Source organism: Bos grunniens, chromosome 13 (genome assembly GCF_055505025.1).
Source record: "Bos grunniens cultivar Pamir isolate PY7600 chromosome 13, Bosgru_T2T1.0, whole genome shotgun sequence".
NCBI classification, from domain to species: Eukaryota; Metazoa; Chordata; class Mammalia; order Artiodactyla; family Bovidae; genus Bos; species Bos grunniens.
The window spans coordinates 29,829,787-29,848,519 of NC_141177.1; the positions used below are offsets into that span (position 1 = coordinate 29,829,787).

General features: G+C 56.2%; 2 protein-coding genes across 7 annotated transcripts in view; both read left to right on the forward strand.

The window, feature by feature from the left end:
* Positions 1 to 16,636, forward strand: part of MYT1 (myelin transcription factor 1) — a 61,266-nt gene extending 44,630 nt beyond the window's left edge. For 3 of the 6 annotated variants that reach the window (XM_086333047.1, XM_086333049.1, XM_086333048.1), the window contains exons 14-23: positions 948 to 1,102; positions 2,009 to 2,071; positions 2,186 to 2,254; positions 6,376 to 6,438; positions 6,736 to 6,819; positions 10,328 to 10,549; positions 11,607 to 11,698; positions 12,256 to 12,359; positions 14,328 to 14,471; positions 14,786 to 16,636. In XM_086333047.1, coding sequence (XP_086189173.1) covers positions 948 to 1,102; positions 2,009 to 2,071; positions 2,186 to 2,254; positions 6,376 to 6,438; positions 6,736 to 6,819; positions 10,328 to 10,549; positions 11,607 to 11,698; positions 12,256 to 12,359; positions 14,328 to 14,471; positions 14,786 to 14,926 — 1,137 coding nt within the window. In that variant the 3' untranslated portion in view covers positions 14,927 to 16,636. Of the gene's footprint in view, positions 1 to 947; positions 1,103 to 2,008; positions 2,072 to 2,185; positions 2,255 to 6,375; positions 6,439 to 6,735; positions 6,820 to 10,327; positions 10,550 to 11,606; positions 11,699 to 12,255; positions 12,360 to 14,327; positions 14,472 to 14,785 lie in introns of those variants that run through there. The other 3 variants (XM_086333050.1, XR_015139300.1, XR_015139301.1) reach the window with 3 other exon arrangements.
* A 144-nt stretch (positions 16,637 to 16,780) lies between these two features.
* Positions 16,781 to 18,733, forward strand: part of PCMTD2 (protein-L-isoaspartate (D-aspartate) O-methyltransferase domain containing 2) — a 31,434-nt gene continuing 29,481 nt past the window's right edge. The window contains exon 1 of the mRNA XM_086333052.1: positions 16,781 to 17,945. Coding sequence (XP_086189178.1) covers positions 17,646 to 17,945 — 300 coding nt within the window. The 5' untranslated portion in view covers positions 16,781 to 17,645. The remainder of the gene's footprint in view (positions 17,946 to 18,733) is intronic.

The following is an 18,733-nucleotide window of genomic DNA, read 5'->3' on the forward strand; positions in this document are numbered from 1 at the left end:
TCTGGGAGGCCCTTGTTTCTCCTGAAGGCTGGACTCAAGTTGAGGCTCTTCGTCCACACAGCTATGCCTTGTTCAGTATTAACAGTAGCAACAGCATCGCATGGTGCCACGGGCCTTTCTTCATCTCAGCCCCAGACATCCTGGGAGGGCCTGCTACTGTTTCCAGCTTAAAAGTGTGGTGCCCAGGAGGTTGGACAATGTGCCTGGGACACACAGCAAGTCCTGAGACTTGAATTGTGATCCACCACTTGGGCTAATGGTCCGTTACAGACAGACCGACCTATAGGGCACTGACCTTCCTGACTCTTGTGGACGTCTTCCCTGCCCTGGATGGAGGGAATGTCCTTGTTCACCACCGCGTTCATAGTGCCCTGTTCTTGGGTGGCGACTGAACATTTCCAGACCCTGCATTTGAGGTCAAAGTGCTTATTAAAGTGCTGGTTGCAGTCAGGTAGGTCATTGTGCTGGCTGGGCCCACAGGGCCAGAAGGCCCTAAGGTCGCTGTGATTATTTCTGTCATACTTTGTACATTGTTCCACTCATCCTCATAGCATGTCAACAGACACACCCTCAGTGGTAACGGCCCCAAAGGAGCTGCACTCGGTGTGCACTCTGGTGTGCAGGAGGTGACCCAGGGTGGGTGGCTGAAGGTGACACACAGGCCAGAGGCTATCAAGGGTGTCAGAGCAGCCGCCTTGGGTGGCATCCGTGTCTCCTTGTTCCTGGGTCAGCTCAGGCACAGCAGCTGAGGTGAGGGAGCACCCCAGCCCCTCTGGGTGCTGCTTCCTGCATCTTGGGAGTATGTCTTACTCCTGCATGCATAAGACAGGAGACTCTAGAAAACGCCTCTGTGGACCCTGTTCTGAAAGGCCCCTCTCCCTCAGCCCCGGGCTGGGCGCCCGGCCCCCGCCAGCTGGTTAAAACATCTCCCTGCTGGTCTTTTGCAGTCAGAGCCAGCAGCCCATTCTTTTGCTTCTTCTGAAGCAGATGACCAGGAAGTGTCGGAGGAGAATTTTGAGGAGCGGAAGTACCCCGGGGAGGTCACCCTGGCCAACTTTAAGCTGAAGTTTCTCTCCAAGGACATAAAGAAGGAGCTGCTCACGTAAGTCCCCTGCTTGAACGACAGGACCCCCCAGGGGACCTCTATAGTCTGGAAAGGAGAACACCCTAGTGGGAGCCTGTGATGACCGGGCCGGCCCCTGCACAGCCCTGCTATGACTATTCTCCTGCCCTGGCCACCTTGGTGGGCAGAGGCTGAGCTACCTCTACTAGGACCTTCCTGGGCCAGACAGCAGGGGAGGTTCCCCTCACCCCTGTACCATGCTGGCCTCTAACCCGCTCCTTCAGGGTGATAAAGAGCGAGGATGAGCCTTCATTGGGCCCACAGAGCAGACAAAGGCTGAGGGGGGGTGGACGCCTCCTGAGCCCCCACTGAATGCCAGTCCTCGGCGAGCTCTGCCTCAGAGTCGGTGCCCTCAGCCCTGGCAGCCAGAGCTAGTTTAACCAGACGCCACTGGAGGGGGGATAGCTGCTGGCTAACACCACCTCCCCTAGGGGACAGTGAGAAGCCTGACACCTGCCCTGCAGGTGATCCAGCCCTCACCTCTGCTCAGAGTTTGTCCCTGGGATTCCTCTTCGTGCCCCCAACCCTGCCAGCTTCCTCCTGCCCTGTAGCTGGCTCTGGCTGGGGCCTTGTCCTCGGGGAAGGCCCCGCCACATCAGGAAGGCACCCCCCACCCCCTGTCCACAAGCGTGGACACGTGTGCATGCACAGTGTGAGGGCTTCAGAGCATCTCGACTTTAAGTTGAGCTTTACTTTGGGTCCCTTTTCCTTCTTGAGCTGAGTGCTACGGGAGAAACTTGCAGTCAGAGAGGCAGAGGCGAAGGGTCTGCTCCGAGACGGGCAGGGAGCAGGTGCCGCCGCCCTCCCTGAGTGGACTCAGCCCCGGGGGGCGGGTCTGGCAGGGTGCCTTGCTCTCTGATCTGACGCTCTGTTTCTTTTGTCCAGCTGCCCCACCCCTGGCTGTGACGGCAGTGGCCACATCACTGGGAACTATGCCTCCCACCGCAGGTTCGTCCCCCGCTTGGGTCCGCCTGGCCTGGGTGCTGTGTGGTGGGTCTTCTCCCTCTGCTGCTCTGCTCCCCCTCTTTGGCTCATCCCAATATCCCATCTCTTCTCTTTCAGCCTCTCTGGTTGCCCTCTTGCTGACAAGAGCCTCAGAAACCTCATGGCTGCCCATTCTGCTGACCTCAAGTATGTCTGCCCTCCTGGCCTCCCATCTCTGGGGTGGCTTCCTTGCTCTGCTCACTCCTTTCATGAGGCTCCAGCCCAAATAAGCCTTCTCGAGGGCTCTGGCACCAGGCCGGCCCTAGCCAGAGGCGCAGGGCCATGGGGCAGAGAGGCAGGGCCATGGACGGGCTGATTCTGCTTGGCTGGGATTCTCGCCACTCTGCCTGTCTCTCTCTGCTCTGAGCACTGCTGTCTGCCTGTCCCCTCAGGCCCAGGGCTGCTACGGGGTCCTGTGCTCCCCTCGGCCCTGCCAGCCTTTCTGAGGGCTGAGGGTCGGGAGGGCCAAAAGGACGTAGGACCTGCCTCTGGCTCCTGGTGGCCCGGCTCATTCTCTCACTCTCCTGAGGACCCCTGATGGGCTGCCGTCTGGGCCTGCTTTACCCTGCTGTGGAGATCTGGGAGAAGTCCCAGACTGGCCATGGCTTGTAAGTCTCGTTGTGGCTCAGAGGGCTGCAGGCTGTGTAGCTCTTGCTAAGCGGACTGGATGCTGGTGATGGCCGAGAAACTCTGTGCTTGTCCCTCCTCCTTCACCCCTTCCAGCTGCTTCTGTCTTGGCCCCTGGTGCCCACCCCCGCCCACGCCTCACCTCTATGCTCGCCCCTCCTTTTTGCCGTGCCTGCTCTCTGCTTCTGCTCCTCCTGTCCCTGACACCCGGGCAGGGCATCCCAGTGGCACCAGCCACTCTGACTGACAGCCTTGTTCAAGCGAGGAGCACACACCCAGAGGTTTCCTGGCTCTCAGTGTCCTTCTGCGGCTGGAGTTGGGGATTGTGATGGCCTTTGATTTCATGCCTTTAGTTGAGCTGTGACATCGTGGCTAGTGTGGCCCTGAACCACATAATGCTGACCCTGTGCTCCTAGGCTGAACCGAGGTTGTGGAAGGAGGGCCCCCTCTTGGCCCCTCAGGTCACTCCCTCTCCAGGGGATTTCTCCCACTCTGGGCCTCTGTGTTGGGGGCCTTGCATCCAGGCCAGGTTTCACCGGCTCAGCCTGATCTGGGGCTCTGGTGCCTTTAAGATGAGGAGCGATGGCTGCCGGAAGCTTCCACGGACCTGCACTGACTTAAAACGGGCAGGAAGCTCCAGGTCTGTCTGAGCAGCAGGTCCTGCCAACCTCACTTCTGTGGCTCTGGGGAGCCTGTCTGGTCCTAGAAGCCAGGAGAAGCGTATTGTTACCTGTTTTACCAGTGCGGTCTTCCAGTGCCACAGGTGAGGCTGGGCAGAGTTCATGACCAGAAGCATGTTTCCAGGAGTTTATCAGCTTTGACACTAGCATGTTCTGAGGCAGGTTCACACATGCACTCACTGACCCCAAGTGTCCAACTCCAGAAATGCAATGAGACCCTCAGGCCTGTGGGCTTGGAATGCTCTTCCCCACCCACCTCTTCCCTCTTTCCTTCCTCTCTTCTTTCTCACTATCCTTTCTCCTTTTCTTTTCCAATTCAACTTACTTTTCTAACTGATCAGTTTCTGTGGTTTTCCAGTTTGAGGGTGGTGGAATTCTAGAAGTGACCGCATGCCCTCAGTAGCCCTTTACCTGCAGAGCAGTTGGTCAGGGTTCCTGGAAGTGATGCATGGACTTGGCCCTTGGTCTGGGTCCAGAAACGTGGCCAACAGGGAGGGTCAGCGCCCTTCTGAGATGGAGAGCCTGGGAAGAACTGTAACCCAAACTTGTTTGGAAGTTGGTGACAGAAAGTGTTCCTTGTATGAAAAAAATCACTCCCGACTCCCTCTGAAAGGTCTTCCTGTGGAGGCTACTCCTCACCTGCTTCAGGCCACAGCGTGGATGTGGCCTGGCTCCCCCGTGTCCTTCTCTCCTTCCCCTGCGCAGTGGGCGTCTGGCACCTTGATCAGCTTTGTGGCAGTGTCGGGTGAAGGTAACCCATCCGCAGAGGGGCAAAGGCACCCGTGCCACGCCTCGCAAATGAGTCTTCTTTGGTGGTCCCCACCAACACTTGAGTGCAGCGACAGTCGCAGACTAAGTGTTTTCTGTGTTTTGATCACATTCCAAGGGCATTTATTCTTCCCTTCCAAGTGTCCCATGTGGTCAGGATCTGGGGACTTGGGTGCCTCGGGCCACATGGGCTACTCCCTGTGTGGGGCTTATGAGCACAGCCACACACCCTGCTGGACTGTGATGGGGGAGCTCTGCACAGGTTGGGGGATAGCCCCTGCCCCAGCCACGGGACATGGATAGAGGCAGGGTGAGGTCTGGTGTGAGCCATGCTGCCTAGCTTCATCCTCTGGCCCAGACAATGCGCTCAGAAGAGATGGTGGCCGGCGCTGCCAGTGGCCGGTGCAGACACTTGCTTCTCCAGCCACATGACATCATCTTCGCTTGGACACAACTCTTAGGGAAAAGCCATGACATCAGGCTGGCAAGGAAGGTGGGGGGGATCCTGCCGTTCTGGAATGGGAGTGCCCCCATGTGTGTGTTCTCACCAAGTCTCTCCCCTGACCAAGACCCCCTCCCAGGCACTGCCAGAAGCTGCACCTTGCAAGGGTGTCACTCACAGACAAGCGTCTTGCTCACAGCCACAGAGGCTGGGGGCTGCTCTGAACCCACCACCCTGGCCACTGCCTACAGCGCTGAGCCCTGTGTTCTGCAGCTGAGAAGGAGCAGGGAGAAACACTGTCCTAGCAGAGGGTGTCACAGGGCCTGGGCCTCAGTGCAGAGGGCCGTGCAAAGGACTCCCTGGTCCTCACAGTGTAGTCCAGAGGACCTTCTTGAGCAGCTGGAGCCTGAGGACCTTAGGCCACATGGAGACGCAGAATGTCAGAGCAGGCGGTCCCAACAGCTGGGGTTCATTTGAACGGGTGATGCTTACCTGGATGGAGGTGGTGGGTGATTTCCATTAAAACACAGAAGGCTCCTTGCCCCAGATGTGGGTTGAAATGTGACCACACATGACTGAGGTGGGGGGCATCATAATCTCACTGGGGTCTAAGTCACCCCAAAGCCCGACAGGAGGGAGATTGAGCCTCCTGCCAACTGCCAGGCCAGGGAAGCCTCAATGGGTGGCCCTTGGGGCAGGGACGAAGAGGGTACCTCAAGAAGGTCTGAGGGGCTAGGAAGGAGGTTCCCGGGCATCTAGCCCCTCCATGTTATCGTGCCAACCTAATGGGGTGGCAGTGTCGGCCCGTGGACATCTGGGAGGAGGATGGAGAGGAGGGGCCTTGGACATGCCAGAGCCTGGGCGCAAGGCAGCCTCCACTGATTGACAGGCCAACTTGAGTGTCCCTATCCTGCCCCAGCTGGCACTCTGCCCTGCCACCCTCTGGGGTCAGTTCTGTGCTGAGGAATGGCCTTGGCTCCACAGCTCTCTCTCTCTGTGAGGATGAAGCCAGAAATGGCAGATAAGCACCAGGGTCCTGCTGGGTCACACAGGATGGAACTGGGCCCTCACAAGGGACAAGGCGTGAGCGGCAGGCCCATCCTGGAGGAGGCATCCTGAGGACCGCCTGCAGGGCTGGGAACCAGTGCTCTGATGCCAGCAGAAACTGATCCATGTTTTGTCACTGGACACTCGGAAAAATAGCTCAAGCTGGTGTATTAAAGGGGATTTCTACCTTCGACATGGTATATTCACCAAACATTTTGGACTTTTGCATTCTGTGCCTCCCCAGCTCCCTTCCACTGGTGCCAGCCACCTCTCGAAAACCTTGGGCACTTGCCAAGCGGGGGTGATGTCCCAACGTTGCTAGGGCTGGGGGTGGTGCGTCTCATGCTCGGTACAGCTGTCTGTGAGCACAGGCAGTCCTTCTCCAGCAACCTCAAGCAGGATGAGCCGGTCCTTGGTGCTAGGTTTGCATCCCGAGAGCACACTTAAAGGCTCACAGGTGTTCTGGAGCCTTCTTATCCAGCCTGGTCCTTTGCAGGAGGCCAAGTTGGGAGCCCACCATCCTGCAGAGGAATGTGCTCTCTCCCCTGGCCCTCCTGGTCCCCCTAGAGAGACTGGGTGCCAAGTTCTGAGGTCTGGAGGTCATGACTATGTGAGACCTCAGTGGTGGGGCTGTCGAGGGCCAAGTATGGTCTGCGGCCGAGTGAGTTCTGCAGCCCTGGTCTCAGCTACGCTGTCCTCCACAGGTGCCCCACGCCCGGCTGCGATGGCTCAGGCCACATAACGGGGAACTACGCGTCGCACCGGAGGTGAGCCTGCCCCAGTGCCCTGGGCGCCGGGCCAGCAGAGTGGGGGTCTCCTCAGGCTGATGAGGTTCCAGGCTCCAAGTGACACATTAGTGCCACTGCACCCCAGCCTGTTTCTTCCCTCGAGTCTGAATTGTCGATGTTCTCAGAGCTGATCGGGATACCCTCTGGCCAGAGCTGGGGGCCGCTTCCTGGACATGGCCTTGCTGCCCACAGAACCTGAGGGGTGGAGGGAGGCAGGTGGGTTGAGAAGCTGCTGTCCTTAAACCACTGGGACATTTTTTCCTCTTGTAAAACCAGCTTGTCAGGCTGCCCTCGTGCCAAGAAAAGTGGAGCCAAGGCCACACCTGCGAAGGACGACAAGGAAGACCCTGAGCTGATGAAGTGAGTGGGGGTCCTACTGGCCATCTGGCTGCTGTGCAGACTTGGGATTTCCCTGTATTTTATAATTTTAAAATCTCCTTCTAGACTCTATTTGCTTTAATACAGCTGTGACAATGCCCATTTTTACGGATGTGCTCAGGCCATACACAGGGACACCCTTGCAGGTGGGAGCCGTGTGCGTTATGTGGAGGACACTTGCGTGTGTGGGCTCCTGTCTGGACTTCTCAGGTCTGCGGTGTTTGATGGGATGAGAGAGGCAGAGTGCCCTGCTGCCCGTACACCCAGGGCATCTGGGCCTGGGCCTCAGGGCGTGGGCCACCCCGGGCACTCACGGGCACTAGAGCCTGCATGGCTTCTGGTCTGGTGGGAGGGGTCAGTGTAGGAGTCAAGGAGGAGAGGGTGGTTAGAAAGACAGGGAGCCTTTGAATTGTGTGCATCTTTGTGTCCCCACGCCTCTGCTGGGAGCTGATGTGCAGTGAGGGGGCCTGGGAGGATCACTCTGAACTGGGAGTCGACAGTCCTCTTGGGAGGAGAGAGACACCCTGGGCCTTAAGTGAACAGTGTCCCTGACCTCTACTGACCTTCTCCCTGGGGGTTGCTGCCCTGTCATGAACCCTGACCCGGACTTACCTGGTGGGGCTGGTATCACGGCAAACTTGTCCTTCCAGAAGGGACCCTGCCCCTCAAGCTCCCCACGTGCAGGTGCCACAGGTGCAAGCAGGGTGACCCACCACCCAATTTTCCCAGGACTTTCAGAGCTGACATTGGGTAGAGCAGGCAGGTGAGGACTGGAAGAGAATGACTCTGGTGCCTGGTGGCCCAGGGACTCGAGTAGCTTGGCTGGGCAGGTCCACGGGAAGCGGGTCTGCCATGACAGCTGGCTCTCACCTCTGCAGAGGGGCTCGACCTGGGTGGAGTTGTGCTTGCTTTTCCAGAGAGATCAGCCCAGCTGTGGCCCAAACATCTGCTTGGCCACAGAGAAGGGGCCAAATTGACCAGTGTTATGCCCTTCAAAGAGGACAGCCCCACCAGCTGTTTGCTGTAATAAGGCAGACTTGTTTATTTAATTTATACAGTAAAACTGTAATGAATACTAAATCAAAAATGCAAAATGCTGGTTGTTGGTATTGTGAATGCTGCCTACCAAATGAGAGGGTGGATAAAGAATATTTTTTTCTTCCTAGAATCTAGGAATTTTCCTGTGATCATATAAATGCATTGCTGTTATGGATTTAGCAGGGATCCTGCTGGTGTGATAAGTGAATTGTGCTGCATTTGCAAAGGATTAAAATCAAGATCAGCATTTTTCACATTAACTGGCAAAAGTGATTTTCCTCTTCCTGATGTGCTGTCAACTTTCCTTTTTAAAAAAAAACTCAAGGATTTGCAGCCAAGTGGAGAATGTGACTTCTAGAAATAGTTCAGCATTTATAGGATGGATGAAGTTTCTAATGGCTCCATGGCAAGGTGAAGAGGCCACCCATGTAGCGCCTCTGTTTTATAGGACCTCCTCCCTAGCCATAAACTTTACCCATATTTATAATTGATGAGCGTCTTTACACAAGTGCAGATGGCAGCAGAAACTTTAATCAGTGCTCCAGTTCCTACTGCTTGAAGTGACGTGGCTGGCAGGCACTGGCTGTGATGTGTAGGGGCTGGTGGAGGCAGGGTCCCTTTTATGACATCTTGTGTCTGCAGCTTTTGAGATTAAGTTGGGTCAGCGCTTTGTGGTAAATCCCTTTGGCCACAAGTAGATAACTGACCATTAAAGTCTATGGAGGTTGCGATGTGGAGGTTGGGAGCTGCATGTCCATTACCTTGGAGAGGCCCCACTGGCCCCAGCTGCACTGGCACTTGACCAAAGAGCTGTGCCTCTGACCAGGGGTCCCCTGGGTGGGCTACACGACTTAACGAGAGGTCACCTGACACTGAAGATTTGGACCCAGGGTGTGGAGGGAGAGACCAGCAGTGTTACTGCAGCCATGTCATGAGTGCACTTCCTGGGGGCGCCTGTGGCCCTTCCTGAGATAAAATCTAGGGTTCTGCAAAGAGAGTGGGAAAGCAGAGCCTGGGTTCATCTGTGTAGTGACTTGAAGAGGCGCCTCTCACTTGGCTTTTTGATCCTGTGATGTCAGCCTCACAGGTGCCTCAGAGGGGCCCAGCCCAGGAGTCCTCTGGGACCACACAGTTGGGAGGTGTCCAAGTGTGGGGGGTGGACACAGAATGGAACCTCCCCAAGCCCCCTGCAGGGGCCCCTGGTAGTGACTCTGTTCTGGACTGGGGCTCCAGTGGTCTTGGGCCAGCTCATTGGACAGCCCTCATGTCTGGGCCCACGTGGCTGGGCTAGATAAGAAAGAAGAGCCAAGAGAGGGGACAGGTGAGGATGGTCCCAGCCGAGGAGGCCACTTCTGAGACTGAAAGGTTGCTGCTGCAAGCCATGAATGACGCTGGGATTCGTGGCTTCCAGAGGAGAGGAATTCGATCAATGGCCAGAGACGAGGCTTGATCACTTGGAGCTTTTGTGTAGCAGAGTTTTATTAAAGTATAAAATGGATAGAGAAAGTGGCTGACACAGACATCAAAGGGGACAGAAAGAGTGCCCCCTTGCTAGTTTTTAGCAAGGCATTGTATACCTGTTGGCAAGCTGCTAATCAGATAAAAGAAATGCCTCAAGACTGAGAGTTGCACCAGGGCCTCTCCCACAACATGCATTTTGAGATAGAATGGCACAAGGGGAGTCATCTCTGGCCATAAAACAATTGACGTGAATCTTGACGAAAGGCAGATTTCCAAGCAAATACATAATTTCATTAACGTAGCTTAAGAAAACATTTCCATAAGAAAAACACATTGGTGAGCTCAAGGTTTGAGATAAAGTTCAGTTCAGGTGGAACCAGGTGTTGCCACGACAACACAGGATTAGAACAGAAAAGAGAAAAAAAACATCGCCACTTGAAGTTTATTTCCTCCTGCTGCTTGGGGACCTCTAGCCTTCCTACCCAGGCTGTTAACCCTCTCAAGATGAGGGCAGAGTGTGGGGGTCACCAGGCAGCGCACCACCCCCTGCCTTGCCACCTCTGGGGGCTTCCTGCCTATGACTTGTCTGTATCCCAGGGACCTCTCTGTGAACTGGGTCCTCTGTGACTTTCGGGTCTGCGGCTGTAGAAAGCGTTGACAAAGGCTGGTGCTCAGAGCAAGCTCCCAGCAAGTGGTCTCTGGAGTGCTACAGAGTGATGCTGGCAGCAAGGTCTAGGTGTGGACCAGGAGGCCACCAAAAGTCAGCTCCAGGCCCCCAGGGGTCACTGCTGCTGAGGGACAGGGAGAGAAGGTGGCTGCTGGCCCCCAGGCCACACAGGGGATGTGAGGCTGAGGCTGAAGAAGGAGTGCGAGCCCTCTGCTAGTTTGTCCAGGGGACCCCAGCACGTCTCAGGGTCTGGCTTGGCGGGGTCTCTGGGCTCCTCTTCCAGCTCCAGTACCCAGTGTTCACCTCTGACCTCTCTGTGCCTAGGTGCCCGGTTCCAGGCTGTGTGGGGCTTGGTCACATCAGTGGCAAGTACGCCTCTCACAGAAGCGCGTCGGGCTGCCCACTGGCAGCTCGGAGGCAGAAAGAGGGTTCCCTCAATGGCTCGTCTTTCTCCTGGAAGTCCCTGAAGAATGAGGGGCCTGCCTGCCCCACCCCGGGCTGCGACGGCTCTGGTCACGCCAATGGGAGCTTCCTCACCCACCGCAGGTGATTGTCCCCACCCCCACCCTTCTGTCACCCAGGAGAGACCCCAGCTGTGGGACTGTGGCCAGGCTCCCAGGGATGTGCCAGACCAGGGCGCAGGTGAGAACAGTAGTTTCTTGAGGAAAAAGACCCAAATTGATAGCCACCTGGGGAAGCCATGGAAACCTGCTGGGACCACGTGACGGCCTGTATGACCTGTCACCCAGGTGTCTACTGTCCTAAGACCCCTTTATACATCCCATGGAGTCCTTCTGACAAGAGAGAGTGGAGCCCCCCTGTGTCTGGGACACACTTTCTTAAAGCAGGCTGAGGCTTTTCCTGAAAAGCATCACTGCTCACGCCCTGTCCCTCCTACTGGGGTTTTGTCTTTGAACTTGGGGCCCAGGCCTTTCCTTGCTCTACAAGGGACCCCTCCATGCCTGGGCAGTGGGCCCGGGCAGCACTGGCCAGCTCTGCCCTGCCCTGATACTGCCCCTGGTGCTGAGGGTCTTGCCCCACCAGCCCTTTCCCTCTCTGTGCTGGGAAGCCACACGAGTCACTGCTTGGTCCTGTCAGAAACCTTTTTTCTATGTTATTTTTTTGTCCTCATCTCTCCACCTTTAAGATTAATTAACTCATTCATTCCACAAGCGGTTGCTAAAAGCACATCAAATATCAGTCTCTGGAGAACAAGATGACAACCAGCTCTCCTGGAGCTGAGTGGTCAGGGCAGGTGCAGAGACAGACTGCATACCAACAAATATGTTATTAGTTTGGTGAAGGACGCTGTGGGGAAGATAGAGCAGACAGGGGTGAGGAGGTCTTTTCTGAGAGGTGGTGCTTGCCCTGAGCCTCTGGGGACAAACCTTCAGAGCAGGGGCCTGAGCTGGGAATGGCCTGCGCTGTTGGAGGAGTGAGGAAGTGGGTGGCCGGGAGCCGGGACCCGGACACCAGAGATGAGTGGCAACGCTCCAGACAGGATAGTCCTCCAACAGCCCAGCTCCCACTGGGACCTGTGACCTTAGACTAGCTTGTGAGGCATGACCTTGGATTGGTCTTCATGCATGACCTTTGCTTCCAGCTTGTCTGGCTGTCCCAGAGCAACCTTTGCAGGAAAGAAGGGAAAGCTCTCAGGGGATGAGGTTCTTGGCACGAAATTCAAGACGAGTGATGGTGAGGCTGCCCCCTGCAACCCCTGCATGTGGTCTTGGGACCTAAGTGGGCGGGTGGTTTAGGCAAGAGATGGGTCGGGAGGCAAAGCCCCTCCTGGAGTGAGTCGTGGTGGAGACAGAACTCTTGAGCTGAGCTTCCAGGGCCCCTCACCTCGGCTCAGAACCTCTGGCTGCCCTGTGCCCAGCACGGCCATCATAGCTCTAGCCTGGGGCTTGGTGAGCCCTATTGGCAGCACCAGAAGCCGTGTTCTCGGGGTGTGTGGACCTGTGTTCTCAGGCTTCATGAGAGGGAAGCAGAGGAAACCAGCACCATCTGGAAAAGCTTCCATTTTTAACTTAGCAATTAACGCTTGCCCAGAAGGTATCTGTTTTCCCACCAAGACCAGGGCCTGGAGGCACACAGCTGACACGCAGCCACTTTCCCAGTCTGAGATGTGGGCCACGAGTCACTGGGGCTTCTACTCCGAAAGGGCTCCCCAGGCCCATCTAGAAAGCAGGCCTTGACTGACCCCCTCCCCGCCTTGTGAGAGCCACAACTGAGGTTTCTCTCTGGGATAGTGCTGGACAACGACGAGGAGATCAAGCAGCTGAACCAGGAGATTCGAGACCTAAACGAGTCCAACTCTGAGATGGAGGCTGCCATGCTGCAGCTGCAGTCCCAGGTGGGTGGTGCTGCCCTGCCCTGCCCCCACCTGCCCTGAAACCCAGGATGTCCTTCCCGTCCAGCCCCTTCTCTTCTGGGTGGGGGTGGGGGTAGGTGGGGGCCTAGCCCCTCATCAAGCTTTTGCTCAGCACGTGCTCCGCCCATCAGGAGTCCTGAGGTGCTGATAGCCACCATCCTGTTGGTTAGTAGGAGCAGAACCGCAGCGTGGGTCATCAGAACCTGACTGGAGCTGGGTTCCAGCCCAGCAGGGCCATACACCAGCTAAGTGACCTGGTGGACCTCTTATTCCGAGTGTGCCTTGACGTCCTCCCAGGCAGATGAGGATAATAGGAGAATCTGCCCTATTCGGTTGTCATGAGAAGAATGCATTTCAAGGAAAGCAATTCGCACAGGGTCTGACCCAGAAGAACTGCTGTGCTGAGGGACAGGGTTACAGATTGCCTTGAGTCTGTGTCCTATCCCTGAGTTCCCCAAAATGAACACTCAAAAAAAAACCAAACCAAAAAACAGTGAAATTCTTATTTTGAAAAGAACATGCCCTTCCTTGGCTGCTGAGTTGGGGCTGGAGCGGAGATAGGGGCACAGAGGAGCAGCCATGCATGGCCATGTCCCCAAGGACAAGGAGGTGACCTGGCCCTATGGGGTTGGAGGGCAGAGGGGACTGGGAAAGTGTGAGATGCTGGAGTCCTTGTGTCTTCTGTGGCCCCCCTTTCTCTGGCAGACAGGCTTTTATGCCGACCTCCTCTTACCCAGAAGCCAGTGTAAAAATAGCACCAGCTGATGAGGATCAGCAGGGATTTCTGTCCTGCCGTGCAGCGTCCCCCCAGTTCAGAGGCAGTGGAAGTGGCGAGGGGGTACAGGGGCTGTCTCTGGGCACCGAGACGCCCTTCTGGGTGGCTTTCCCCACATTCTTCCCTGCTGTTTTCCTTCTCAAAGTCCAAGGCATCTCCCAGTATCAGCACCCTTGGAAAGCACCTCTGGTTTCTCTTTATTGGCCAGCACCCACCTACTTATAGAGAGATTATTCACTGAGTCCTTTTGGAAGGACTCAGAGTCCCCTTTCCCCTCCAGGGAGTTTTGCATTATGTGCCCTGCTGGAGAGCTCGGGCAGGGGAAGGTAGGCTCAGGACCTCTACTCAAACCTTTTAAAGCCAAAGGCTTGTCACTGGGTAAGGAGAATGTGATGCTCCTCCCCAGCCCCTCCTAAAAGGGCTCCTGCACCCCAGGGATGGCCTGAGGCGCCATCCACATTGATGAGCTTGCCTCTGCCCTGAGTGAGGCTGGGGGCTGCCCTCCCAAGCATGTCTGCTCCAGGCCAGGCCCCGGGGTGAGCTTCTTGCCCACCCTGCCCACAGGGCTCTGACACTCTGAGACTCATGTGGTGCCTGCAGCACCCAGAGCAGGTGAGACAGCCCAGTGGAGTTGTCCTCTGTCCTCTGCTGTTGCATGTGGAAGCCTTGGAGCCCCTGGAGAACTTTCGGACTCCCTCCTGGTGCCCTGTTGGGTCCAGAGAAGACATGTTTGTGCTGGAAACCCCAGGATGGTCGTTGATGTGCTGGTCCACTCAGCTGAGAGTGGCAGTGGTCTGCTCTGCTGCCTTCATAGTTTTGATGAGGCACTTGGTTGGTCTTTCTGGTGGGGATGTTCCACCAGGTGGGAACAGTGTTTCCGCCACAGAGGAAGAGCAGGAAGCCAGTGGTGGGCTGGGACATGAACCCAGTGTCTCCTTCTGTGCTCCTCTCTACCCCACAGGACAGCTGGGCTCAGAAAGCCATGGCCCCCAGCCCCTAGCTCAGGTCATCGTGTCCCCCCCTCCACCCAGGGACCAGGGCACTGCCAACCCTCACTGTGGCAGGGCTCCTGCCTCTTTGCCCTCTCCTGGAGGGACATGAGACGGCCCAGCGGGCATGCCCGGCCTGCTCCCCGGAGGACACTCCAGGCGGCAGCTCCCGTCTCTGTCTGGCAGATCTCGTCCATGGAGAAAAGCCTGAAGAACATCGAGGAGGAGAACAAACTCATCGAGGAGCAGAACGAAGCCCTGTTTCTGGAGCTGTCGGGCTTGAGCCAGGCCCTCATCCAAAGTCTTGCCAACATCCGCCTTCCGCACATGGTAAGCAGTTAGCAGCCCTGTGGCCTCCCCAGCTGAGTTGGCACCCATATCCTGGGGCTTCGGGGAGGGCAGGCACCCCTCTGCTTCTGGAAGGGCCCCACACCAGGCAGATTGCTGTTTGTGGCGGCTGTCGCATCCTGGGTAGCCTGCGCCATGGTAGTCTCAGCCCAAGTGCTGCCTGTGGTGGGTCTGTGCACTCATCTCTGGAGGCGTGGGCTTCCTGGGTCTGAGGCTCCCTCATCCACTCCCATTGCTTCTGGAAACCCTGGGTCCCCTGCATGGATGGGCCTCGCTAAACCAGTTGTGTTCTCCAGGAGCCGATATGTGAGCAGAATTTTGACGCCTATGTCAGCACCCTCACCGACATGTACTCCAACCAGGAGTGCTACCAGAACCCCGAGAACAAGGACCTCCTCGAGAGCATCAAGCAGGCCGTGAGGGGCATCCAGGTCTAGGCCACCTTGTGTGAGGAGCCACCATGCTGACTCGGGGCGCCCAGGGCACCCCGACTCACCTCTATCTTTTACCTCCCTAGCCCTGCCCTCCCAGTGGAGATTCCCACTCACAGCGACTTCTCGTTGGCAGCCCAGGGTGGCCTTGGCGAGGGGGTGGGAGCGTTTAGCCGGAGGAGTGCCTGGAAATCCTCGTCTCCCTCGATGTGACTCACGCGCCGGGCCAGAGGCCTTGACCTCTCAATGTGAGTGCGGGGCGTGAAGTATTACAAAGTGATTTATTTTTGCTTCTGAAAGCTCGAAGTCTCCAATGGAAACTCACGGACAAGGTTCTCAGGGAAGTTTTGGAGCTGCAACCACAGTATTCCTTTGTCTGTCAAGGCCGAGAGGGCAGCCTGGCCGGGCGGGTGGTGCGTGTGACGAGTCAGCCTGGAGTGGCCAGTGCGCCCACGCGGTGAGGCCACTGTGACAAGTGTGTTTCCTGTTGTCCTTTAATTCACTTTTATGTTAAGCGTGGAAGAGAGCAGCGTTCCAGAGGGTAGGTTAGGAACAGGCCTGGAGGAAGCTGGCCCGGGAACCCCTGAAGACAGCTCTGGTTCCACAGGGAAGCACCTCTGGTGGAGCCCGCAGACCCTGCGCTCAGGGTCAGGCTCCCTCAAGGCTGCAGCTTTTAGACCCAGGTCGGGGTCAAGGTCAGGACCTCTGGCTGTCTGTGTGCCCACCTGGCCTGTGACCCACCACTGCCCATCACTGGGTCATGGCTGAGCTTTACCGAGGTGGGGGAAGTGACAGCAAGGTCAGGCGATAAATTCCTGACTGGAGACCACCAAGGTGTCACTTCTTTTTAGATCCATTTGAGATTCAAAAGAAGATAAATTTTGATTTAATGTGTTAAAAACACAATGTTCCTAACATGTAAATAGAGTCCAAGCCAACTGTGACTGCGATTCCAAGTTAGTATTTAAAAGTAGAGAAATTGCACTTCCTGGAAGAAATGAGAAAGTAGTTAGTTTAATTATTCTGTAAATTATTTAATTTTGTCAAAATGTAAGTATTTATATTCACAACCTCTTATGTTAATGTTGGCTATTTATTTAACATTTTTATTTATTAATTTTATACTATTTAACCCAGACCCCACACCAGGACATATGAGAGGGAAGTAAATGAAATCAAAGCAAACTTAACTATTTGACTATGAGAAGGGCCACAAAAAATCTTGCTGTAACCTCTAGTTATGATTTTGATGCAACTGAGTTATTTTTTATATATTTTGTTATTTATTCTTTTAATAATGGAGTTTTTAAAAAGTATTTTGTAACTGAGGAATTTTGATAATTTGGGGATATTTCCCCTTTGGTCCAATGGAAAGAAAGACTGTTTGGTTCTCTTCATCTCTTTGGCTCCTTTTGTTTCAGGCACGGACGACAGCAAATGGCATTCTGTGCTTATTGTTTATTTAAGTGTAGTGCAGCTGTGTGCTCTGGCGTGTCTCTTGTGTTGCGTCTGTGTGCCGGTTCTTGATGGCTGAGTCCTATCGCTGTGAGGGGCGCTGGCTGCAGGCCGCCCTGAGCAGCTCCCGCTCTAGGCTCCTGTCCTCTGACAGCTCTGATACTGTGATCCTCCTTCCTCAGGAAACGCTGACCCCACAGCACAGCACTTCTCAGTGTGTTTGCAGGGTGATTTCCTAATAAAAGTCCACTCTGACTGTGAGTGGGAGCCGTGTCTGTGGTGGGGACGCCGACACTGTCCCGGGAGCTCTGGGGGTCACCTTCCTGGAGAGAGGGCGGTGGGCGGGTCCTCCGTGATGCACACGCGGGAGCCACGTTTCCTTTGCGGAACCGCCCTCCCTGGAGGTCTGAGTCACAGACCGCGCGTGTGTGAATCACAGTTTTCTCTTAGGGTCAGAAGAAGTCTTCCTGCTGGCGTTGTTGGCCTGGGGGGTGTGAAATGAGGGCTGCCCCAGACCACCTCTCCTGGCTTCAGGAGGAAGCCCTGTGCAGGGGAGCGTTTGGACATTCCAAAGGGAGGCAGAGTTGACAGGAGGGGAGAGACAAGTGGAAGTGGGAGGGGGAGGCAGAGAGACCTCTCTGGTGGTTTTTCAGAGCTCCTGCATTCAGCCATATGTGAAGGCGGCTATGATTGCAGTGGCTCCTCACTGCTTTACACTTTTGTGTCAGCTGTGGCTCTCCCAGGTGAGACTCAGGTTTGGGGCTTCTAGTCAACATTCACCCTGAACTGTCAACATGCTTTGACCTCCCTGGGCATCTAGCTCTTGAGGGCAACCTGGAGCTCCCCACCTGACCTGTGAATAAAGGGAGACTTTTAGGAATTCTGGGCCTTACTCCCAAGCCCTGTCCAAGTCGGATGGTTGAGGATCTGGAGGGCTCCAGCACTGGCTGTGGAGACCAGAGAAGGTGGCAGCATGAAGGGGAGTGTGAAACCTGTGCAGCCTCGAGGAGGGGCTCCTGGAGGGCATGGAGGATTGGTGGTCCAGGTCATACCCATCCATGTCAGCACCCATCTGTGGGTGCTGGGGTGACAGCATTCTGGGGCCATGAAAGTTGGCTGCCTGATGGCAGATGACGAGCAGAGGCCAGGACTGTGGAGGAACGGGCGGATGGCCACATCCATCCTGCATCGTCCTGCTCCCACCCTCTCCCAGGGCTCCGCCTGCTCCCTGCCAAGTGTCTAGCGGGCTGCTTAGCCTCCTGACTCTGAAATGTTGCACTTCAGGGGACCCACCTGCCTGCCCCCAACCTTGCACCAGTTTAGCCAGAAGCTCTGCCCAGAGCCACGGGGTGTGGCCTCAGCGCGTGCTTCCGAGGCCTCCAGCACCCGAGAAGCACCGATGCCTGTGGAGGCGGCAGTGTGCGGGCACAGGTGTGCTTGCCATGCTGGCCCCCAGCCAGCTTCATCGTGGGGTGCTCTGCCAGTGGGCTCTGCGAAGCCTGATTGGTCTGAAGACCCAGGAAGACAGCATGACTGGGAAGAGGGCCCCGGAGGTCAGCCTCCAGAGCAGGTGAGTATGCATATGTAGGGGGACCAAGGGGCTGTGGGGGGTGGGGACAGGGCTGGAGCAGGGCTCTCTCCACTAGCCGCATCTCAGTAAAGACTTCTGTGCGTAGTTGGGGACAGGTGGGCCATGGTGAGAGGGCAGCCGGGGAGAGATCAGTTCCAAACCAACCCGGGACGGGCCCTGGGCCTGGGCTCCAGCCAGGATGGACTCAACTTTGCCCTTCAGGGCTGCTCCGGCCCACGGCTGGCTGGGTGCACCAAGGGTGTGCCCCTGGAACGTGGGTGGCACCCCCTGCTGTGGGATCCCGGAAGACGTCTCAGAGAAGCTGTGTGTGGGATGTGGCCTGTGGGTCGGAGGAAGGGCTTGCTGGAGAGGGAGCACTGAGCACCTTGAGCGTGAATGTTGGTGCGTAGAACCCTGATATTGAAGACCTATGGCACAGAGGGGCTGTAAGACCTGTAGCTTTTCCCAACTCTGTTTCGGTTGCCAGAGTTCTGGGATGTACTAGGGAGCCTGGTCTCGGGGTTCTGGGTCCTCAGTATCTTTCCTTTGGAAGCTCTAGGCTTCTATCCACCATGATGTCCTGGGCTTCGGAGGGTTTGTTCACTGTGGGGTCAGCAGACTGAGCTTGAATGGGGCTCTGCCTTCACCCACTGGTGTCTGTGCCTGATGCTGTGGGCAGAGGGACCACAGTAGCCCCCCTGGGGCTCAAGCACAGGCAGCATCACCGTGATGCTAGGAGGTTGTATAGTTCTGCAGTCTGATGATGACATTAGCTGTCCACCCGCCAA